This window comes from Microcebus murinus, chromosome 1 (assembly GCF_040939455.1).
Source record: "Microcebus murinus isolate Inina chromosome 1, M.murinus_Inina_mat1.0, whole genome shotgun sequence".
NCBI classification, from domain to species: Eukaryota; Metazoa; Chordata; class Mammalia; order Primates; family Cheirogaleidae; genus Microcebus; species Microcebus murinus.
Genome location: NC_134104.1, coordinates 69,664,872 through 69,690,315, shown reverse-complemented (window position 1 = coordinate 69,690,315; position 25,444 = coordinate 69,664,872). Strand labels below are relative to the sequence as shown.

Genomic DNA, 25,444 nt, shown 5'->3' with positions numbered 1-25,444 from the left:
AGCAATCCAGGCTCGGTCCCAAGGATGATGAGGCCATCACCACTGAAAGAGAGAGGACCTCAAGCTAAGAAGCTACACCCAGGCCCCCTCTGTGCCCAGCGTGGGGGCAGCTCTTTTCCCCTCACCTCATTCTCATCCTCCTCACCTCCAAGGACAAGAGGGTCTTCAGCAAGCAGATACAGAGGTGAACACCCTGTTAGCATAGCAATACAGAGGTCATGTGTGTAAGATAAGCAAGAAAAAGGCTGGTCTGTCTTGTAGGTGCAGCACGCTGTAGACCTTCAAACACCTGGGCCTTCCAGATGGATTTCCAGGATGACCACCAGGAACTGTGGCACACCAGGGTGGAGCCATGTCCCTGGAAGGTGAGGAGGAGTCAGAGAAAAGACTAAGAGGAACACACTGCAAGGAATGAAGAGGAGTGCAGGGAGACGGCAGTGAGCCCCAGATGCTCCCCCAGGCTGATCAGGAATGAACCACAGGGCAACCCCAAAAGAAAGCGGGGTGGAGTGGGGGCTGTGCCATCCTCCAGACTCTGCATGTGCTCACGACCAGCCAACAGTGACATGAGCCTGTGGCCAGATACCCTTCCAGACGCTACTGACTGAGGGCCAGGATGGCTGAGGGGTTCTGTACACATAAACCTGTGCTTTCTTTAACACGGTCCGTCCGACCTCCCGCAGCCCCGCAGCCAGGGAGACACCACGGCAGGACAGCTCTCGCTCCCCAGCTTCCGGCCACTCGCACCTGCTGCTGCTGCCTCCGGCTGATTCCCACCTCTCCACGCAGAGCAGTCAGTCATTTGCAAACACAAGGAGTCGCCCCTAGCTTTTTTCAGCACTCACTAAAGAATACATGCAGTGAACTCTTTAAAGCAAATAATCCTTGCATAGTGAGTGTGAGCATTCCTTACTTCAGCTCATTTATAAATCATGAAGTTTTGCTTCTTTAGTACTACATTTTCTTGATGGTATAAGCCAGTCTGCTGCAAAATAATGTTTTCCACCCCATAAAAAGGATGGGGAGAGGTATGATGAGAGAGGAGGAAAGCAGAGAAAGGAGACGAGATGGAAACCTGCAGTATGAGGGTTTTATTGTGAAATCCTGGGTGAGCTGTCACAGTCCACCTCGGGGTACAAAAAGGACCCTGAGAGGCACACAGGCCAGCCATTTTCATACTTGTAGGTTTGCTTTTTTGTGCAAAATACTAGAACAATTAGTAAAAAACTCTTTAGAACTTTGATTCACAGATATTACCTAAAGAGAAAAGAAGAAAAAAGGTGAGTCAATTTAAAATATATGATAAGTAGGTAATACTATAGGGAGTTCTAGGACACTGGCAAAAACTGGAAGAAAATGTTCAAATGACCTGATTTCAGAGACACTGTGTGTGCCTGTTGCCTCCTGTTGTGGGTGAGACGATGTGTTTAAAAGCCTCCCATGACGGTGGCAGCGGAGGAGTTCAACACATCGAGTTCCCTGCCTGCCACCACCTTCCCCAGCTCACACCAGCTGACGTCAGAACCAGCTTGCAAATTCACTTAATTCCCCATCTAAGCCGCTGGCTAAGCCCCTTCCCTAACCTCAAGAGGTCACACCCACCAGGCGATGTTCAAGATCCAGAACTTCTCTAAGCAGCACCAAGCTACACGTGACGGGCTCACAGCTCACGACAGGCACACGACAAGCACACGGCTCTGGACAGGCACATGGCCCATATCAGACCTACATCTCCCACCAGGCACATGACAGGCACACAGCACACAACAGGCACACTGCACACTGGCACCTGCTCTTCACGGGACCACAAAGAAATGACACAAAACATGTGTCAGGCAACAACACAGACAAACATGAGCTCATCCAGTCCTCGCCGTGACCGTGCCCTTTATAATGAAGACCGCTGTGGTCAGAGGGGTGAAGTCACCTGTCCAAGGTGACTTGGTGGGTGGCCAAGGCCCAGATTTGAGCCCAGGTCTTGCAGATCCCAGAACCTCTCATCACTAGGGACTGCCTTCACTTCTCTTTTCTCGGTTTACTCCCTCACTGAGGGGCAGAGCTCACACCAAGGGTGTCCACTCCAAACTCGAGTTCTGCAGAGACGTAAACATGTTTACCGCCCTCTCGATGCCAAATACCTCAAGTCTGCATGGGAATAAACTCCAGTGTAGAAAAACTCAACATCCTGACCTAATAACAGCCCTTTCCCCGACATCCCTCCTCCGCTCACCACTGTCCTCTCCCCCAGGGCCAGGAGGATGGTGTCCTAAGGCCTTGCCTTCTTTCTATTCAAACAGTGGCCAGAGCCATCCTCCTCCTCTCACCACAGCCAAGGCCAGAACCGTCACTCTGCTGCAGGCTGGGAGCTGCCCTCCTCCTGTGACCTCTGACACCAGTGCCCACTGGGCTCTGCCAGCCCCCAGCCCGCCCCTGTCACCTGACACTCTCCCCGTGCTGCCTGGCCAGCTCTTTCCCTCCGTAGGGTCTTTGCTCAGTGCTGCTTTCTCAGTAAGGCTCCTCTGCCCCCCAATTACAGATCGCACCCGCCCGTACTCCTGACCCCCTTATCCTGCTAAGGCGCTGTATGATTTACTCACCTGCTAACATGCTATTAACATATAACTTATTCCTCTGCTTTTCTTGGAACAAAGAAACAAAAATGAAACTTAACCCCTTCCCAGCCCCCACTTCACCATCTCCCAGGCAGCAAAGTGGACAACTTTCATTAGTTCATTTAATCCACTTCCTGCCAGGATATAAGCTCTACAAGGGCAGGGACTTTTCACCTGTTCTGTCTCTTGTGTTTGGTGACCTACCCAAGATCCCGGGACAGTGCCTGGCACGTAGGAGGCATGCAGTAAACAGTGGCTGAATGCAGGCTGCAGATAGCAATATTGGACGGGCTCCCAAGGACCTTAAAAATGCTCATTTCAAAGAAAGCAGCGCTCCTTTGCCTCTGGCTTTTGTGCGAGGGCCAGCCTAGGCTTCCCTCTGTCAGCATAAATCTGCATTGCCTGAAGCCCCTGGGATCTGAGGACATTCCCTCAAGCTATGTGAACACACAGACAACTTAACTGAGCAGGTTTGTGCTGCAGAGCCAGGGAGGAGACAGCCAGGTCCACAGAAGCATCAGGCCACAGCGGCCCCGCAAGGCAGTCCCCTGACTGCACCCGACCTGCCGGTTCCCCGAGGCTCAGGCTGAAAGACCACTTGTTAATTGCAAAATCAAAGTGGGTGAGCAACATGCATAGAGCTAGGAGGCCATACAAATCAAAGCTGGGACAGGGCAAGCCACTGGGGGCGCCAGCCCCAGAGCCAGGCCTAGACCTTCTCATATAACCCTGCACCCTCGCGTGAGGACAGCAAGGAGGGGCAGACCAAGGTGGAGCTGCACTGAAGACTGTGTGCAGACTTGAGCAAAAGCCTACGCCACCTCCCGCTGGAGGACCCCTCCTCCCTGCCCTCCTCCACCGAGATTCTGACCACTCTGAGAAGACCAGCCCGAGTCTCTGCTCGACCAGGAAGTTTGGAGTGACGCTAGGGAGCCTCTCAAGCTTGCCCTCAAAGTCTCCCACCTATCCTATTCCCAAAGTTGCCCCCAAGTTCCTACCTCCTGTCTCAAAGGTGGCAAGATCCACACCAAGGAAAGGGGGTCTGCACCAAGTGCTCGGGAGGCGTGTGTGGGAAGGGGGATGGCGGAGAAAGCTGGAGAAAGCTCGGCAGCGTCTTGCAAAACTGAAGGGGCACACACTCCAGGACCAGCCGGCCCCTTCCAGGTGGGCATGCAGGGCTGGGCCTGGGTGTTCACAAAGTTGGGGTGATAACAAAGTGGGAACCACCTAGCCATCTCTCAGAGGGAAAATGGGTAAACCAAGGCCCATCCAGCAGTTAAAACGACCCAACAAGACCCACATGTACCAACAAAGATGAATCTCAAAATCATAACATTGAATGAAAAAAGAAATATGGAAAGGATATACATAGGAGAGCATTTAGGTAACTGCTTAAAACATACAAAGCAATTATATATATATATTTTTTTTTTACATACACATATATGTGATAAAAGAAAAGTACAAAAGCATACAAATTACACATGATACTCTACCTTCTCATGTGTAATGGTAAACACCTCTGGGGGGGGGCTGGAGAGGCTTTAGCTATATCTATGATATTTATTTCCTTAAAAAAAGAAATCTTAAGCAAATACAGCAAAATGTTAGCACCTATTTAACCTATATAATAGGAACACAGATGTCTCCATTACATTTGTGTGTGTGTGTGTGTGTGTGTGTGTGTGTGTGTGTGTGTGTGTGTGACAGAGTCTCACTCTGTTGCCCAGGCTAGAGTGAGTGCCGTGGCATCAGCCTAGCTCACAGCAACCTCAAACTCCTGGGCTCAAGCAATCCTGCTGCCTCAGCCTCCCGAGTAGCTGGGACTACAGGCGTGCACCACTGTACCCAGCTAATTTCTTCTATATATTTTTAGTTGTCCAGCTAATTTATTTCTATTTTTAGTAGAGAAGGTCTTGCTCTTGCTCAGGCTGGTCTTGAACTCCTGACCTAGGGCAATCCTCCCGCCTTGGCCTCCCAGAGCGCTAGGATTATAGGCATGAGCCGCCACGCCTGGCCTGTCCATTACATATTTTTCTGAATTTTTCTTTTCTTTCTTTTTTTTTTTTTAAGACTAGTCAAGTGCAGGAGTGAAAAGGGGGGACAGTGGCAGAAGGAGGAGTTCACTCTGTAACTGATTGTGAACAATCAAGGGAGATAACCACTACCTTTGGACCAGCCAATTTTTCTGTTTTGACTTGTTTCATAATTTAAATGTTTTAATGTATACAAAACAAAATACTACATAAAAGGAGAAAAAGCAGCGCGGTGCAATGTAAATTAGCAGGCAAAACGCTTTATAATGGAAGGCCTAGGGAGTGGGCATTGAGGCCCCACCGCCAGGTACCGATCTGCACACGCTGACGTGTGGGCACAGCACCGGGCAGGACTGGGAAGTGTGGAGGGATCAAGGAAGGCTTCCTTGGAACAATTCAAAAGGAAAAAACCATATACACAGAGATGTTCTCTGTGGTGTTTTTTACAGTGTGAAAAATCAGAAACTCACAGAACAGCTTACAAAAGAAATATGGCAATGACTTACAATACAGCCATATGAACACAAAGCATGAGCCAGGCAAGCAGGTGGGGAGATGTTTATGGCATACGCCACCCCGTGTGGGTCCCCTGTTAGGTAGAATGAGCAAATGACACAATTCCCTCCCACACCAAAATGAGGCCTGCCAGTGACGTGGGCTCACAGGGACATGGGAAAGCGAAGACGCCTTGTTAGAATGAGATTTACAGCTCTGCACTATCTGTCAAGCAGGCCCACTCCAAGGGTTCTAGTGGGGCCCATCCACTGTGCCCCACCTGTCCACCTGGCTCCAAGCACTTCCTCCTCCCACTGTCTCACCCTCTCCCCAGCCCACGCCCAGGACTAGGCTGGGTCCTCAGAGCAGCGAGATTTCCCTCTCATATGTCCGGGCTGTAACAAATGCCCCAGAGATCCCCACAAATCAAGTCCAGATGCTGCACATGTCACAGAAAAGGGCTCAGAAGTCAACAGTTCCAGAAATCAGGAGTTTAAACAGCAAGGTCATATTTCATTCCCCAAAGCCAATTGCTTAAGACAGAGCCTTTGCCTTAAGTAAAAGAAAGGTTTTCATTTTACATTTGCCCTAAAAGGTCTCCCAACTGTCTGAGAGAGCCGTATCAGCACTAAACAGCTTCAGCTGCTCGTGCTTCTGATCAAAGCAAAGCCGCTCATGGAGCCTGAACGACAGACCAGTAAACGGAGCCAGCCCACGGAACATCTTCATCCCCTGCAAACGCGGCCCGCTCAACTCCGTAGCGGTTCGCTCTGCACTGAGGAAGGGAGGCGCTCGCTGAGGACCTTTAAGCTGTAACAGGGAGGAAAATGATGCTCTCAGGTAAGTCACAGAGGCGCCTCCTGCCAAGCCCCGCACCAGGGAGCGCGGTGCTGGGGCAGGTGACCGGAGGCAGACAACTATCCACTGCCTCCCGGAGGGATGGGGCAGATCCGAGTGGAAGCCAGGCCCACCCGGGCCCAGCCACACTCACTCGCGGCACACACGCCACGCCGCCGCGCGGGACGGAGAGGGAGCGCAGAGCCGGCGCCCGCGAGGCCCGCAGCCTGGCACGCTCGCCTGCACGGCGGCAGGGCAGGGACCACAGCAGCACCAGAGAGACCCGTAAGGCGGCCTTCACGCACGCTCTAGGTGGGGAGTTTCGGTCAGACGGCAACCCGCACACAGGAGGCGCCCGGAGCACCACCGAGTGTCGCACAGACCCGCTCGCAACCCGAGCCCCCTGCGCGGGACCCAGAGATGCCCGGGACACACCCGGCAGGACTGTGGCTGAAGGAGGACGGAACCAGGGGGACACAGCAGGGACTCCCTGGCCCACAGAGCCCCCACACAGGCTCAGGCTCAGCCCCAGCGGGGCCCACAGTCGCTAGTGGCAACTGCTGCTATCACTGACAATGGTGACAAATGTCTGAGGGAGCTCGGGTCAGACCCCCCATCCTCCTCAGGGCCAAGGCCAAGAAACAAAGCAACATGTCCCAGAGGGGTGAGTCAGCAGGGAGGACTTGGTCAGGGCCTCTCTAGGGACTACCCCAGCATGGGGGGAACAACAGCCTCAAGCACCCCCAACCCCTTGCCCCCCCCCCCAGGGAGGCGGGGTCTGGAAATGATGAGTGCTTTGCAGCTTCCAGACCCAGTTTACACATGCCAGTAACAGTGAGAGCCACAGACGTGCCTCGGGGCTAGAGGGTCCCTGCCTCTCTCACAGATGAGAAACTGCGGCTCAGAGACACTGCCTTGCCAATGGAAGGCAGGGCCAGAGAAAGACCTAGAACCCTTAGTTTCCCTGTCTCTAAGACGGGCAGGATCACCAACATCTGTGCAGGACCCTGCCCACTCCATTTCACCTGAAGCGCGTGCCCGGGGCAGGGGCAGGGCGGGTAGCCTGCCCAGGGCACTGCTTGCCAACCGGGGGCCCTGCAAGACACAGTGGCCACTCCAGGACCAACTGCCCTAGCTGTCTACGGTGAGAGACAGTGAATCTCTTCCCATCTCCTGCCAGCCAGCATCAGTATTTCTTTATGGGAATTCAAGGAGGATAGAAGAAAAGATAGAAGTTTCCAAGTCACACCTAAATCTTTCTGGCTAGTCTCAGGCTGCACCACTTCCTATGGGAGAACCCATGTCAAAAGGTACCAGGAAGCTTTCTTTACAATCATGTGACCTCTGTAGATGGCCGAGGGCTCCAAATCCTGCACGTCTGAGAAGCACGCCCACAGGACGCCTGAGGAGCATGGAGCGGCAGCCCAGCCCCCACGTTCCACGACGTGCATTACACCCCTCAGCCCCTGTGCTGGCATTGGGCTCCTCCAGCCTCCAGCAGCTGGCAGAGGGGCTGGTGTCAGCACCAACCAGGGTGGCGTGGTCAGAGGTGGATCTGCTAGGAGCTCTGCAGCTAGCAGAGCTGGGCTGAAAGAGTTAATCAGATAAAGAGGGGGACGGGTGTTCCAGGGGAGGTGTGAAGTGGCAACTCCAAGCAGTTGGTAAGGCAGAGCCACATAACAATGAGGCACTCCCTGAGATGTCCTCTCTGCAGCTCCTGCTCTGGAGTCTGACTGCTGTCTGACTCTGCCAGCCCGGACAGCCACACACTCACCCAGCCACTCCCTCTGCCCCAACTTCTGGTTATGACTCTCCTGCCAGGTACAGGGGACAGGGCCAGTCTGTTGCTCCAGCTGCCTCAGTTCCCCTGTCTCTAACATGCACAGGTCACATCCTACCAATCGGCCACAATGCACATCCTCAGGCTCCCTGCTCCCACAGAGCAGCCCCAGGCACACCTGGAATCCTCTGCCCTGTGTCTTCCTGCCCCCTAGAGTGCAGGTGGCCTAGGGCACCCTAAGCAAAGCTTGCACTGTGCCTCATCCTGCACAGGTTTTTCAAGCTATGACTAAATCTGCTTGCCAGAGCCCATGAAGTCCCTCCAGAGTCTCACACTGACCAGGATCATTTGGGCAGTCTCACAGAGCTCTCACACTGGACTGCCCTGGTGCTCTCAGAGAGGGGGAAGGGGTGTGGGCCTATCCAGGGGTGGGGAGGGTGAGAGGCGAGAACACTGTAGTTTGGGGAAGAACATGAGAGAACACTGAAGAAGAGTAGAAAGAACATAAACCTGGGCAGAATGCTATTTTCAAGCAAGCTGCACTGCCCCCCCCCAACTGAATAAACAAGTATAATATTTACCTGGCAGGGGAGATACTATGATCATGAATAAACCAGTGTGTGCCTTCTAGAAGGATGAGGGTCCCTGCTCCCAACGCACCTACTCAGGTACCAGTAGTAGCAGCCACCATTTACTAATCACCTGCCACTTGCTGCTTCATTTTATCTGTTACGGGAACAGCACACCAGTTCTCCTAGCCCTGGGCCAGACCTGAACAGGGCAACAGAGGCCAGCCTCTGGGACACTTAGTCCCACCAGCAGAGGATCGCTTATGGGGCTGCTTAACAGTAATCACTCCAATAAATAAAACAAATGACTTTAATTTAAATCACATTAAGTTAACTGCAGGCTTCCTGCCAACTGACAGGGCTTGGCTCAGCTGCTCAGAACAGGCAGCGCTGCCTCCTGGAGTCAGAGCCCCTAAGTCAAGGCCCCTGGTCCTGGGGGAAAAGTGAGGGATGTGATGGTCATCTTGACCAGTCCTCCAAACCTGCAGGACAGTGTGAGTGGCCCGGAGGCCAAAAGTTAGAGCCCTAGATGGAAGGGCTCAGGAAAAGCAGTGGAGACTCCTTAGGGGCCCTGCCAGGTACCCCGCAGCCTCTGAGCTCCCCCTCTGGGCCCCTCTGAGTGGCACCTGGCCTCCTCCTCCCAGGGAGGGGCCTCCGTCCCCAGAAACAGACGGGGAAGCTCTCGTCTCACCTGGGGACAGGCCTGGGAGGTGGGAATCCGAGCCCCTCTGACAGTCGTGGACGCCAGGGCTGCAAGGCTCCAGGCCACCGAGCCGCTCTGGAGGTGCGCCCGCCACGCCTGCCTCTCCCGGCTCGGGCGTTTGCCCTGCTGCCCACCCAGTGCCACGACGCCAAGGGACACTGCACCTCCTCGCCACTCTGACACACCTCCCGCACCGTACGCGGAAGCCCACCAGGGTGTGACCCCAGTGGAGCTGCGGGGCCGTGGGCAGCGCCCGGCTGGGGTCCCAGGTTGGCGACGGCGGAGGGGAGGGCCTCCCATCCGCACGCTTCCCTGTGTGCTGCCAGATCCGACCTCCCCAGCTGCTTGTTCATCCACCTTTTTCAAAGGGCCCCATCAGGAAGGGACGGCCACGATCAGCACGCTGACCGCCTCTCCTTCGAGTCCCGGGGCGGGGCGGGGCTCCGCGGGAGCCCGGGAGGCCGAGCGGCCGCCTCGCAGGCCGGCGTGCGGCGCGCAAACGCGGCGCGGCGGCGCCCTCCAGCGGCCACGCGGGGCGCCGCACTCGCCCGTGGTCCGCCCGGCCCGAGGGGCGGCGTCCGTGCGAGGGCAGCTCTGCCCCGCTGCCCGCGGGTCTCGCGGAGGACGCGGCCACTGTGGGCCACCCTGTGGCTCCTCCTCCCGGCCTGGGAGGCCCTCGCGCTGACTGTGGCCACGGAGGTCCTCCAGCGATCATGCCCAAGCAAAGGACAAACTATGTGGTCCCCCTCCCAAGACAGCTCCCCAATACTGACTAGGCACAGGGCAGCGGGCAACTGCCCCCAAGGGACCGGCGGGGATTCTGCCCCTGGGGCCAGGACGTGCGGCCTCCCTCCCCAGCGAAGCACGCGGGGGAGACGGGGAGGTGAGGCTCCACAGCGTGCGCGAAGAGCACAGGCCTTGCCAGCTCGTGGGTGTGAGGTGCTGGCTCTCAACCCGCCCCGCCAAAGGACCCAGGCCTCTGATAACACTGACACCCAACAGAAGAGAGGGAAGGGCCCGGGCTGGTTCTACCCTCAGCCCTGTGCCGCACTAGGTCACTGCCCCTCTGACCCAGGCTCTACCAGCTCCGCGGGGGGCACTCAACTAGGGGTTCAGAGTTTGCTCCCTGTTCCAGCGTATGGCGACTCCGCAATGCTCCCTGAAGCTGCGTGGGACCGAAGCTGCACTTGCAAAGCAGTTTTTGTTCAGATTGATGTTATTTATTACAGCTGCCTCCGCAGTGAGGTGGGCTACTCCTCCCCTCCTCTCCCCACAACCACAGTCAGTCCCTTGGCACAGCTGCCGGCTCTGTCCTGAGGCGCCTCCTATTCTAGCTCATAAGCCACCTGACCTCTCAGCCTCGGGCAATCCATACCTCCTTCCCCAGTCTCAGTGATGCTCAAATGAGACATCTGCAAAAGCACTTTTATAAACTCTAAAGTGCTGAACAAATGTTACTATTATTCTCCCAATCAAGTCTTCATTCTAGTAACACCCTCTTGCTGATTTTAGGCAAAACATTATTGTACACACCAGAAATTTCCAAACCATGTTCTTCAGAATATGCACATTTCCAGAGATGTTATAATATCTTTTAGGGCAAAGAGGAGAAAGTCAAAGTAACTGGTTTTTCTTATAAAATCTATTTTGGAAAATGTATATGAAAAATACCAAATATATTTATGTAGTTGTCCCTATCAATATGTAATCATCTCACTATTAGTCATTAGGGAAATGAAAATCGAAACCAAAATGAGATACTACTTCACACCCACTAGAATAGCTATAATCAAAAAGATAGACGATAACAAGGGCTGGTGTGGATATGGAGAAATTGGAATCCTCACACTGCTGGTAGGAATATAAAATGGTGCAGCTACTTTAGAAAACAGTCCTCAAAAAAGCAGTTCCTCAAAAGATTAAACAGAGTTAACATATGACCCAGCCATTCCACTCCTAGGTTGTACCCAAGAGATCTGAAAACATGTCCACACAAAAACTTACAAATGAATGTTCACAGCAACATTATTTATAATAGTCAAAAAGTGAAAACAACCCAAATGTCTACCAACTGATGAATGGATAATGTGGTATGTCCATACAATGGGGTATTATCCAACTATAAAAAGGGATTAAACATCGATACATGATACAACATTAACATTAAAAACATAATACTTAGTGAAAGAAGCCAGACACAAAAGACCACATATTAGATGAGTCCATTTATGTTAAATGTTCAGAGTAGACAAATTTGTGGAGACAAAAGCAGATTAGTGGTTTACAGGGGATAGTAGGTCAGGAAGATGGGGAGTGAGTGACTGCTAACAGATACAGGGTTTCCTTTTGAGATGATGAAAACGTTCTGGAATTAGTGGTCATAGTTGTACAAGTTTGTCAATATTCCAAAAACCACTCAATTGTGTACTTTAAAGGGGTAAACTTTATGGTATATGAAATATATCTCAATTCTTAATTGCAAAAAAAAATAATTACCTGTCTTTTAAAAAATGGTCTGTAGGAACAGAGAACAGTCAGGAATATGTGAGGAATTACTGATGCCCAAAGCTGGAACATTTCATCTGTACACTGAGGCCCCACACAATTTGTGAGTCACTCATCCATGTATTTCATCTATATAACAATACCTGGCCTATGTTATGGGCTTTGCCTTATAATTTCAACACATACTTGTTAAATTATCTACAGTTTATTGTATTTGATATAATACTATACAAAGTTATTCCCTACAGATACATGATTATAAAGTTTTCCATGCAAAACATACATTAGCACACAAACTACTACAGTTGTTTTCATGAGTATAATTTAAAAGAATGCCTCTGTTAAATGCATTTGGTAAAATACACACTGTTCTCTAAATACTATGATATGAAACATCAACCTATCTCTTCCATGAGCCTCTCACTTCAGGACACATTTCTTTGATCACCTCTTTCCCAGAGAGTCATAATTTATTCAAAAGTTTCATTCGGGTGCAAAGTGTCTGTTGCTGTGACAAGCTGGAAGATCAAGTGCATTTCCAGTGTCACCTGTTTGTCATTAGTTTCAGCAATGACACAGCCAGCACTGAAGTATTCAAGCCCCAATAGGAGCTCAGGTACTCATCTTTTCCAAGCCACTGGCAATAAAAGAAACTCCAAGAATCCCCCAGTGCACTTGTGGAGCTTTAGCATCTGTCTGATCACTCCTAGTCCTCAGCACATGGTCCTCCTGGAATCCCACAACCACTTGTAAGTGGGTGCTGCGGTGTGTGCCCCCCAGACTTCATGTGCTGGAAATTTGACCCTCGGTGTGGCAGTGTTGGGAGGCGGGCCTTTAAGAGGTGATTACGTCATTAAGAGGGATTAATGCCTCTCTCACAAGCCTGGGAAAATTCTGTGGGAGTGAGTTCTCACTCTCATGGGACCGGATTAGTTAGGGAAGGAGCAGGTTGTTAAAAAGCAAGGCACCCTTGTGTTTTGTCCCTTTTTCATACTCACCCCCTCTTCCGCTTCTTCACTATGCTATGACGCAGTACAAAGCCCTCACCAGACACTGGGGCCATCCTCTTAGACTTCCCAGCCTCCAAAAATGTGAGCTAAATAAACTTCTTTCCTTTATAAATTACCCAGTCTCAGACATTCTGTTATAGTAACAGAAAATGGACTAAGAACGTGGGGAATGCACATAGCTTCCTTTTTCTTCCTAACTTGTCATCCGGAGAGCAGTCCATGCCTTCATGAAGCTTACCTTCATGAAGCTAGGGTTGTGGGGATGTATAGGAGAAAGACTTTAAACAAATACACAGAGACAAAGATTGAGATACATTCTATAGAGAAAGTGAAGCAGGATAAGGAGACAGGGCACATGTGAGTGTCAAGGATGGGGAGTTGTTGGCTATTGTATAGGTGGTCAAGGAAGGCTCCACGGATAGGTGACATTTCAGCAGAGACTAAAGGAAGTGAGGGGGTGGCTGCTGGCAAGAGGCCTTCAGAGAGAACTGCAGGTGTGACGGACGGCCTTGGGTTGCAGTATGTTCTGTATGCTTGAGAAAGGAAGGATCCTGTTTACTTGTTTGCAGCCTCTCTCTTCCTACTAGAATATAATCCCCATGAAGGCAGGGACCTTACTTATTTTCCTCATCTCTTGAGGTTTATAGGAACCCATAAATGCCATCTGTACTTCTGGCTTGAGTTGGAAGTGACAGACATAGCAGACATGCAGCTTCCTATCCTGGAACATGAGAACCAGAAATGAACATGTGCATAAAATAAATACACAAGTTGATGAGAAAGATGAGGGTTGCTTCAGAAAAGGGGTTCAGGGAAGGCCTTTCTGAGCTGGTACCTTGGTGACAGCACAGGAGAAATACACAAAGAAGTCGAGGACCCTGATAACCCCAACGCCCTATGCCAGCCCAGGAATGCCCACCTCTGAACTTCAGTGGGATAATAAATTAGCTCAATCTTGTTTAAGCTACCATTACTTGGAGTTTTCATGGTGTACTCTGTCCAACCTGATACAGCAAGAGAGGCTCATGGAAGAGATAAGTCTTGACCTAAGTTTTGAGGTGTGGGATTCCACTTGACAGTCAGAAAGAGAGAGCAGATGGCGCAGAAGCAGAGCACGCAAAGCTCAGCCAGCTGCTATGGGTCAAGAACGTTGGAAGGATCTGGGATGCCAGGTAGCCAGGAGCAACTGGAGTTTTGAATGGAAGTGATGTGATGAAAGCATTTTAGCAAAGTGAATGTAGCTCCCTTTTGCAGGTCAGCAGAGCCTGGATGAAAGACAGCTGTTCAGTCAAATGAGTCTTGTGCCAGGCATCCTGCTCCCCAGGGAAGGCGGCACAGAGGAGAGGATGCCTGGCTGGGATGCCTGAGATGAGCAGGAGAGCACCAAGCTCTCCTGTATCCTTTACAGCAGGGACTCCCACGCCTGCCCATGCAGCTCCAGAAACATACAGATTCCCAGGCCCTGCCCACAATTCTGACCCACAGACTGGGACAGGGCCCAGGATTCTGTATTTTTAATAAGTGTCCCCAGGGGATTCTAATGCAGTTAGAAACTGATGCTGCAAACATAATAGGTTCAGACATTTATTAAATAAGTTAACAAAGACTATATTTTCATACTGTTAGGTAAGAAACTAATAGATTTTGAAAAACTTTTAATAATAGTCAAAACAATATTTTTCTGGTTAAATTCTTTTTAGCTAATATTTAATTAACCAAAATAGAATCTAAGGTCATTAATAATGTTCTATGATTTATTTCCACAACCATTTCAGCTAAAAGATGTCACTTGGCAATGGCCTAAGCAGAGACCTCCAGGTGTGGGCACAAGTCCTCTGCCAGTTCGTTGTGACCCTGTTCTGCATCTTATAGCCACAGTGGAGTCCCACAGCCACCCTAAGGGAAGAGGACTCCCAGGCTGTCTCTAGGCAGTTGGGTGGGCAAGGCAGCTCCTTGCCCTTCCCAAGGAGTTCAACATAATTCAAGTCAATTCTTCCCAGGGGTAAACTGCCTTCTGGACCTTATCTTACAAGAGAGAAGTGCTCCTTAAAGGGGAAAATGGCACAAAGGGAAGAACATTGGCCTAGGATGCAGGTCTAACCCCAACTGGGTCAGTAATTCCCCAGGTAGCCTTGGGCAAGTTTCCTTACCTATTATGCTATATACTCTTGACTTTCTTGCTACATTACATATACAGTATACATTATATACTTCTTGCCTTCTAGCTCTGATCCAACCTGGGTGAGGTTTTTCTGTTGTTGTTGTTGTTTTTGTTTTTTTTTTTTTATTTTTTGCTAAACAGCAAAAAAAATAAATAAATAATTTATTAAGGCTTATATTCTCCTAGAGGAAAGTAACCCAATGTCATTCATGACTCCATACAGGCAGTGACAGTTCAGAGGACGTGATATATTCCAAATACAAGTCTAAATGATACAGCTTAAACTTTAACTCAGAGGGTCTTTCGGAGTAAGGACTTTTCAGAGGGCATCTGCCCTCTAGGACAGTAGAGATCTTCTACATCGGACACGTGCTGATTTGGAGCACTGGTACATCAGGCATGAGTGACATTTTTATGCTTAAACTTAAACTCCAGGTGGTGGTGAGTTCTTCAATGGTCCCTCATTCCCCAAAACATCACAGAAAATTCATTTTGTAAAAGGTTTTGTTTTTCATTTTTACCTAATCGTCAGGGGGAAAAAATTACATACAGTGACATTTACAATACAATCGGTGGAATCATCCATCACACTTACTATCTGATCTTACATTTAAAATGCAGCATTATTGGTATAAAAACTTAAGTGGCATTAGGATTCTCAAGTGAAGAAAAAGGTGAAAATTAGAAATGATCCGCAAACAAGTAAGAACGCCTGAACACTGAACCAGACCTAAAACGTCTTCCAAATCCTCTGCACGTGGAACCCCAGCACAATCCAGCCAGGTCAGAACACAGGGCAGCACAGGGCAGAGCAGCTGGCATGGTGGGCAACAGATTGTGAAAGGACAGAGTTTCCAGGGAAACCAACTGTGTCTACCAAATTCAAAAAATTAAACTTTATCTTTCTGTCTAGTAGAAAAATCAAATGGGGATTTGCATGTTAGATAACAAATTTTAAAAATGGCAAACCAGGTGAACAAGGTGATTATTAACCTTTAGATTTCAGTATTTTGAAGAGAAATAGAGAAAGTATTTAAAGACAGAAAGAGTATTTAACAGAATACTCTAAATGACAAAACAACTCATGGTTTCTTATGCTTGCTATAAAGCAATAAAGGGGTGAGAAATATGAAGTCTCATACAGAGATAGTACATAACTGTGGATATAAGAACATAATTTCTGCTAGAATAAAAAAATCTTTGGCATAGATTAGGTTTTTGCTTTGCTTTGTTTGTTTCTAAGGATACTTATATTTCACATTAGGTCGGTCTGTGAAAAAATACTCCTTTATTAGTGAGTACTATGATGTTATAATATACACAGAAAAAAAACCCAAATGAATGCAGACCCATCTGGGTGAAAATAAACCACAAAGAAGGTAAAGATGCAACACTTAACCCCTGCACAGGATGACACGTTGGAGCTGACCAAGCACACATTTTTTTTAAGTCTGTTTTTCAAAGTCAAATGTTAGCATACAAAAGAAACTGGTTTGCTCTTATGGTTTGTTTGGATTGTGCCGTTCCTTTGCTTGGATTCTGCACACCACCTTCTCCTCCTGGTGCTTCTCACAGTGAGAAAAGTCTTCGAAGATGGAGGCTGTGTGCTTGTCAGGAGCGATAATTTTCAGTCCTTGTTTTGCTTTTTCTAAGGGCACCTCCTGTGTGTTGCAGGAGTTTGTGACCAGTTTGTCACATTATTCTCCAATCTGATGTGCTGGAGTTAGTTTCTGGGCACATCCTTGACAAAATCCACTTCATATCAAACTTCCTCTTTGATGACCTGAGACCAGATCCCAGGACTGGTGCCATAGCCCCTGGGGACTTCATCTCAGCCACCCCACAGAAACGCCCACTCCCACTGACGATGAAGAGCAAGTAGACAAAGACATGCCATTTGCTGCTCAGGCGGCAGAAGGCCCTGTCCAGGCACTTGTTGCCACGTTCTACGTTACCGGGACACCAAATAGAGTACTCAACGGAGCGGTGAACGTCATCCTCACAACAGCTCTTTTTTTTTTTTTTTTTTTTTTTTTTTCTTTTTTCCATGAAGACAGATTCCTACTCACAACAGCTCTTTATGAGCACACATCTGCTTTTAAGATTCCACTCAAACCCCTTGGGATTATAGCTGTGGGCAGCATTCAGTTTTTGAAGGACAAGGTGGGATTCTACACCGGGGCAGAATTAGGCTGGGTATTTACAAGAGAGTTACCATCACCACTGGCCCTTCCACTCTGCCCGTATGCCATGTTTCTGTTACAAGGTGAGACCCAGTAGGTTTGGGGTGGCTTCTGAGAGGGCTCTGATACTGTGGTTAGGCCAAAGAGGGAGGATGAGCCGGAAGCACCTGAGCCACGGGCTGGGGCTCTGGGGCAGACGGGTGGGGGGGGGGGGCTCGGGGTGGCACCTCCTGGGTGGCTGGAGCCTTCAGCCTGGGTCCCTTGTTATCCCAGGTGCCAATGTCCATGCTATGCTTTATGGGTAGAGGGGGCAGCACACCCTCCTCCCCTGCATAGGCCTGCTCTTTGTTTAGGCTGTGGTTCTGTACTCCTGCTGGCCACGGCAGCCCATGAGGTCAGCTCTGAAAGTGGCATGCTCACATCTGTCCCACCATTGCTGGAAAGGACCCAGTCAATGCCACGTTGCTGACAAAAAAAGCCTATCATTTCGACTCCAGAGATGGTGCTATCCCTGATCCTCATGCCAACCATGCCTGCTTCAGGCTGTTCACCCCGGGGCTTTGCTGAGGGAGTCACTGTGAAAGCCTGTCTGGCCGTCGGCAACCAGCCACCCAGGGAGCTCAGAGGGTAGATGCAGCTGCTCCCGTACGTGGAGCTCTGAGCCTGCTGCCTTGAGACCCACTTGTGCCACATGCTGAGAACACAGGGTTTGGGGGGGAAATTAAACCTGTGCTGATAGATGTTGTTCCCCAGACCCTGAGGCTGCCCCAAAACAGCATCATGCATAAAAGGATGGTCTCCGTTATGAGCTGTCTGTAGGTGGTGAGGCATGGAACCAGAGGGTCCCCGTGGTGGACCCTAGAGCCTCAGGAAGGGAGTAACGAAACCCAGTGGACAGCAGATAATAGCAGGACAGGCAGGGACTGCTCACTGAGGGGTAACTGTCACTCTGATTTGACCATCCAGAAAGGTGGGGCTCAAAGTTATTGTCATGAACTGTATCTTTCCGATACGAAGAACCATTTTGTATTTTATTATCTTGTACTTTTGTCCTACGGGGGCCCATACTGGTGGCCAACATACTTCATGAACAGCCTGGTGCAACACAAGGCAGGGCCTGTCACCCTTGCTCACGTGACCACAAGCCATATTGCCAACTCCTGGGGTGACAGCAGTGGTGGCGGCCGTGAGCCCCAGACATGGACACACTGAGGAGGCACCATCTCCAACAGTGGCTGCAGCCTGGGTTAGAAATTCTAGTTTTCCCCTTCCTAATCAATAATGAAAACATAATTCTCCATACAAAATTGACTCACGTATATAAGGTATGATGTTAGATGCTTGGGATACATTTAAACTCCCTTAAGGGGTTTAGAATCTAGCAAGACTCTAGACAAATTATTAATTGGATAATTATATAAATACAACTATGATTAATGTTATTAAGCAAAAGTCTTGAAGCTTTGAGAGTGTGCAATGGGGGCTCAGGAAAGGATTACCGAGGAAATAACACATAAGCTGAGACCTGAAATCCAAGTCCCAGTTAAGGATGGAGGGGAGGGGACACTCCAGACAAAGGGAAAGGCATGTGTGAAGTGGTCCCTGGTACAGGGAGAAGCACACTTTTTAGGAATATTCTAAACCTGAGGAAGAATTAAATCACAAAATAAAGCAAACCTTTTAGAACCACACATTTAAAGAAAAAAAGAACACCTTTTATCACAAACAGAAAACAAATTCACAAAATATGAACTCAAAAGTAATGAGATTAATTTTACGCCAGGACTGATAAACCCTCACCTGACCACTGCCATCCGGCTAAAAGCCCCGACCCTCACCCTCATGTCTCAGCAGGGAGGTGTCAGCTCCCTCAGGCCATGTGCAACTGTCTCCAGGCCTTGGGTGAGGCTGTGAGAAGTGGACCCAGCAAAGGGAGGGAGTCAGACAGAGCACGAAACATACTCCAAGACAAGAGCCTGATGCTGAGGCTGGATTCATCCCTGCACCACTACTTCTGGTGCCAACTAAGTGCCAGGCACTGTAAATAGGGATGGGTGAGCAGACATGATACAGTCACAGCCCCAGGGAAGTACAAGAGGGAAGAAGAGGAAGACAAACCTTTCAGCTGGGGGTTCCTTAGACGGCTTCAAGGAGGGGATGGTATCTGACGATGGGAAAATGTGGACATGGAGAAAGAGTATCCCAAGAGTGGGAACAACATGGGCAAAGGCATGCAGGCTGGAAAGCACTGGGTATACAACAAGAGCTGCAGCTAGAGCCAGGGACAAGAAGAGGATGGAGACCTGGCAATGGTGTAGAGCAGGCCCAGCTTGCTACCTCTGACTCAGAAGGTGAAGAGGTGACACTGCTGGTCTTTAGAGTGGCATCTGGGGACCTAGCCAAATCCCAGATCTGCCCAGACTCGCCCTGTGGCCAAGGGTCTTTGGTTTTCTCCCCTAGACTAGGGCAGAGTTTCTCAAATATTAGGGTCCGTAAGATTACCTGGGACAGGGTACCAGGCCCCACCTCCAGAGATTCCAATTAGGTAAATCCAGATGGGCCCCAGGAAGAAAACCCCAAGTCAGACAGTGAGTCCCAAAGGGCTCTCCACCCACAAGCTCCAGGACCTGGATTCTTGGCCTCCTACAGCACAATATCCAGCCCCAGTGCCCTCCCCTAACCACAGTGATGTTCCTGATGGATTTATTTGTTTATGAGTGGGCAAGGAGCTGCCTTCCCCTTCCTAAAGTTTCTGACACAACTCAATTTAAGTTGCCCTCCAGACATTTTCTTACAAGAAAGAAGTGCTCCTTAAAGAGGAAATATAGTACAAAGGGAAAAATATCGGCCTAGGATGCTGCGGAGGAAGCAGGAACAGAGAGCTGTGGAGGGTTGAGCATGGACAGTCCCTAGGGTTTAGGGACATTCTCAGGAAAGGTGAAAGCTGAGTAAAGAGTGGTCAAGGGCCTAAGAGGACATTCTGGGCAGAAAGTACAGCCTGTATAAAGGCATATTCACTACATTTAAGACATAAGTTTCATACAGAGGAAGGAAGACAGGTGATACCAGAAAGGAGGACCAGGCTCACAACACAGAGAGCCCTACCAGTGGGGACCCCTGAATCCTGAAGGGTTCTGCCAGCAGCTCCCCTTAGTCACTCACTCAGTCGCGGCCTTAGCACCCTTCCCCAACCAACATGTCTCCATCCTTTGGATCACTTACTACTCCTTATCCAAAAGTCCCTTAGATTCCCTCTGTACAATTATTAGGTCAAAATAAGGCAAGCAATTTGAATGAAGTAATTCACACCAAGTCAGGAACCCAATCTTGGACAGGCAGAGCCAGGCGGTAAAGTGAGATGGTGGGGAGAGATGGGCGCTGCCAGGGCGGCAGGTTCGTCCAGCCTGGGACAAGGTGGTTAGCTGTGCTCTCCTCAGATATCTTTTCTTCTTAGAGCTTTCCCTTCCTCACTTGGAGGAATCTGTGGGTTCTCTAAATAGGTTCATGATCTTTCAGGGCAGAGAAGTGGGGACAGAGAGGAGATGAGATGGTTCACACTAGGTTTGACCAGACCCGACTGAAATACCTTAAGAGCTATGAGAAATGTCACTGCAACTTTGACACTTCCAGAAGCCTCACCAAGACCCTGTCCAGGAGACTTTGCTGGGAGCGACAAATGGTGCCTTAAAATGACCATTTTCATCCTCAAAAGTCAAAGACTGAGTAACATAAAAAGAGGTGCAGACTCTGAAGGCACTGCTGAACCCTGCCACTCTAGCAAATGGGGGCGTGCTGACTGGGGGCTGCACTTAATGCGGAGGAAGGCCAGGGGAGAAGGGGAGCGAACAATGTTGAGGTCAGTTGACACCGCGGCTTCACTCCCGCACCGGCTAAGCGCCTCTGGCTCCCGGACACGCCCCCGGGCAAGGCCTCCCGCTAGCTGTGAACGCACATTTACGGAAGGGCGGAGGGAGTTTGGTCACAGGCGTTGCAAGTGGGCAGCACAGCGAAGACCCTACCCCCGAGCCCCTGGAGCCCTGCCGGGGGCGCGCAAGACCTCACCTAGGACCGAGTGGGCCACCCACCGGGAGACCCTAGCTGCAGCCCCGCTCACCTTGCACTTGAAGCCGGCGGCGGGCGGCAGGAGCTCCCGCAGCAGGACCTTGGCCACCTCGCGGCTGGCTTCCTCGCTCACGAAATGAAGGTTAAGCACTTCGTGCGTCTCGAACTTGGCGAGGCGCAGCAGCGAGCGCAGCGCGACGCGGGCCTTGGCCTGCAGCGCGGCATTGTGCTCTGCCTTGGTGAACATCATCAGCAGGTGGTAGTCCACCGGCCCGGACCCCCCGCCCTCCAGGCTCTTGGCCTTGGCGCCCGGGGCCGGCGCCACGGAGCCCCGCAACACCTCCGGCGCGGGCGGCGAGGACGCGGCGGGGGCCCCGGCGCGGGCCTCCTTCAGCCTCTTGGTGGCGCTGGAGAAGGTCTCCCGGCCCGAGCCCAGGTAGTAGAAGGCACAGACGGCAAGCGCCGCGGCCAGCAGCAGCGCGCAGTAGTGGGAGCGCACAGCGCCCAGGCGCGCCATGGCCCGAGCGCATGGGGGCCCGCCTCGGAGCAGGCCCATGCGCCACGAGCCGGCGGTCCCGGCCGCCAGGAAGCGCCAGCGGCGACCAGTACCCCGGCAGCCACTTAGTAGCCCCGGCAGCAGGCGGCGGCCATGGCGGAGGCGGCGCCGCGCTACCCAGAGCCAATCGCGGGCGCTGATGCACGGAGAGGCGGGGCCAGGGCTGTCGGCAGCCGCTGGGTCCTAGGTTCGGAAGGATTACCGGCCGGATGGACCGCGCGTGGGGTCTAGAGGCCCAGCGTGGGAGGAGCGGGCTGCGACCCCAGGTGGACGGAAGGCCTGCCCGCTGTGCAGCCTGTGAGAACAGGCGCGCCTACGTGCCCCGCCCCAGAGGCTAGATCTCGAAGCTGATCCTGGAGAGGGACTGAAGCGACCCAATGCAGGACCTTTGGTTAGCAAAAAGGTAAACTGGACGCAGGAAAAGGGAAAACTTTTATTTCTGTATCTTTTCTTCCTAATTTGTTGGAGGCTTTAAGTCCTCTCCCCCACTCCCTTCGTACCTTGGAGACTAGCTGGAGATAGGGAATTTAAAGTGGCAAGCTGCTTGCCCTTTCACGCTAAAGAGGTAATGACACTCGCGGCGCCTCCCACCGCACTTGGCACCTCTGACACAGACCCGAGGTAAGCTAAGGGATGTGGCCAGCAGGGGGACCCCGCTGCCCAAAACGCCATGGTAGTTCAGCGAGCCCCTGAGTAGTAACACCCTTATTTTCGAAACAGACTTTGACACTTTATCAAGAGCCTTAATATACCCCAGGTAGTTCTGCGAATTCTTAACTGAGGCACACTGAGTTAATTTGCCCAAGGTCACACAGCTAGCCAGTCGCAGTGTTGACCCCAGATAGTTGAACACTGCCAACTAGATAAATAAAAACTCATTAACCTAATAACCCTTCTAAGAATTGATGGTGCACCAGTTGTTCTGAAGTAAACATGTACAAGTGGTCTGCATGCTTAAAAGATGGAGGCGAAAAATGCATGGACAAATGTGCATACAAATTGATCTCTCACCCGTTTATGAGCCATACCATTATTTCTCCAAGTGTGCGTGAAGCCCACCTTTCCCAGAACCACAGTTCATCTCATTTTTAACTCTTGACCTTCTCAATTGGAGCAACACTTTTCTGAAAAACATCGGACCTCTGACACAAACCTGCAACAAGTTCAACTCAAACTACTCACCTTGCCAAAAAATATATATATATATATATTTATATATATATAGCAGAATACCACACCTGAGTAATTCATTTGATCTTCACAACTCTAAGAGATAGAGGTTTTTACAATCGAGGAAATTGAGGTATAGAAAATTACTCAAACTTGGTTGGCTGGTAAGTAATGGAGGCAGGATCTCAACTCAAGTCTTACTGCTTCCAAAGCCCACGCCTTCAGCCAAGATTAGCTCTAAAAGCAGTAATGCAAGCTCTGAAATGTATTTTACCACAACCTTCAGCATATGACACTTGTTAAGCTCTAGAGTGGACCATCCAGGCTGGAACTCCAACTCTACCACAGCAAGTTGTTAGACTTTAGGCAGGTTCTTAATTACCCTGACAATTACACCCATTTGGAAAATGAGGTTAATACTAGTATCTACACCTCATAGGGTTATGAGAGGCAGTAGATAACAAGCAGAACAATGCCTAGTACTGAGTGAACAATAAATATAAACTATGCTAGAGACACTAAACTTTTTGTTTTTAATACCTAAATATCCAACATACACAAAAACATAATTTAGCAACCATAGCTTTCCTGGAGTATTTACAAATACTAAACCCCAAATCTATGTTAAGGCTTTATATATTCCACAGAATCTCCAGGCAGCATAGTATAACTTATTATTACATTCTAATTATTGTTCATTAATAAAGGAGAAATAATTCTGGAATTGTGACTTTTAGTCCCCTACCTACACCATCAATAAGGTGGCTTTTTTCTCTGCCATTCATTCTAGAATTAATGTTTTATCTTTCAAACCTTTATAAGATCGCTACTCCAGGAATTTATGGATAAGAAATAAGTAACAAGATCATTTATGTTTTACATAGGAAGTCAAAAAATACTCATGAGGCTGGTCTTATCTCCAAGTTGCAGCTTATCATTCCCAGTTCTTTGCCCATAAAGAAAAATTAATGTTGCAGCTTTCTGAAGTAGATTGGTGGCTAAAAACTAAAACAGTAGGTTCAAGATGGTCAGTTAGTCATTTATTCAATAGATACTGAGTACTACATACCAAGCATACTAGTAGCACCTGAGGATACAGCAATGAAAAAACAAAAATCCTTGACCTCATACATAGAGCAAGGGGAAAATAGATAAATAAAAAACAGTATGTAGTGTGCCAGATGGTAATATGTATTATTTTCTCAGCTTAAAATAGATATATCTGGGTGTATCATATCATAGCTAAGGAGACAAAGAACTCTGGTAAGTACAATAACCCTTCAGTTCTAACTTAACTTTGGCCAAGTTCTCTGATTTCTGACTAGAGATTATAGGTAATTGGTTTTTCCTGTTGTGTGATTTCCACATCTGTAAAGTTGGATATATTATCCAACCTCTCTGTTTCAGACCGTGGCTTGCATGTCACTGCCTACATGATCTCTAAACACCTCCTATCCTCAACAATTCTATAAGGGCTACTTATATCCTAGGCCCATCTTTCTCCATTGCAAGAACTCTAGGAGAACAGGATGCACGTTTATCTTCTGTTTTTAACCACAATAATCCCCAGTACCTAACACACCACCTCACCACATTGAATGAGCCTCAAAAATATATCCAGCCCTTAAGCCAGTATTTTCACTTCTAGGAATTAATCCTAAGGAAATAATTAAGAATGTACTAAAATATTTGCCATAAGGATAAAGCAGAGCTAGGTTTATGAAAAAAAATGGAATCAAATGATCATCCTTATATAAAGTGGTTAAATAAGAATAATAGTCATTAAAAGTGATATATTCAACAAACTGCAAGTAGAAATTTTAAAAAATAATAAATGGAGAAAAACCTATAGAGACTAAGAAACATATTAACCAACTGCAATATATGGAACTTATATGAATTCTGACTTTAACAATCTATTTTTATTTTTTATAGAGACAAGGTCTCACTCTGTCACCCAGGCTAGAGTGCAGTGGCATAATCATAGCTCACTGTAAACTCAAACTCCTGCCTCAGCCTTCCCAGTACCAGGGACTAGACTCATGACACCATGCCCGCCTAATTTCTTTAATTTTTTTGTAGTGATAGGGTCTCACAATGTTGCCCAGACTGGTCTCCAACTCCTGGCCTCAAGCCATCCTCCTGCCTCAGCCTCCCACAATGCTGGGATTACAGGTGTGAGTCACCACGCTCAACCTATTTTAACACACTGACTGACACACTAGAAAAAAAATTTTTTTCCATGGGGCCAAGGTGTTTTATTACAAAAATAGAATTAAAACTTTGAAAAAAAAATGATCCTTTCTAATTTAATGAAAAATTTATTTTTTATTGTTTTTCTGTGCATGAATTATATGCAACTTGAAATATAGTTCATGAAGCTTCCAAGGTGAAGAGACGTGAGTTACATATGCTTCACGTGGCCCCAGGCTCCAAACTCCCATGAGTTAAATACAACTCACATGGCAGTTAATGTGTTAAAAATCACATTTGAGACAATTGGAAAAGTATGAGTACTCATTTTATAGTTTTATAGTTTAAGGAATGTTATTTTAGAATTTTTAAAAGTCTTTTAGAGTTTAGAGATACAAACTGAATGATTTGCTGATGAAATGTGCGGGATTTGGTTCAAAAAAATCCAGGGATGGGGAAAATTGGGTGGGAGTATAAATAAAAAAAATGTTAGCCATATCTATATCTTCAATATAGATATTGAAGTTATCCTCTCTCTACTTTTGTACATGTTTGAAATTTTCCAAAATAAA

At 49.0% G+C, this 25,444-nt stretch overlaps 1 protein-coding gene across 1 annotated transcript in view; it reads right to left on the bottom strand.

Moving 5' to 3' along the window:
• The window catches only part of XXYLT1 (xyloside xylosyltransferase 1), a 163,208-nt gene extending 141,569 nt beyond the window's left edge, over nucleotides 1-21,639 (bottom strand). The window contains exon 1 of the mRNA XM_012780277.3: nucleotides 21,006-21,639. Within this exon, the coding sequence (XP_012635731.1) occupies nucleotides 21,006-21,509 (504 nt within the window). The 5' untranslated portion in view covers nucleotides 21,510-21,639. The remainder of the gene's footprint in view (nucleotides 1-21,005) is intronic.
• Between the last annotated feature and the right edge of the window lie 3,805 nt (nucleotides 21,640-25,444).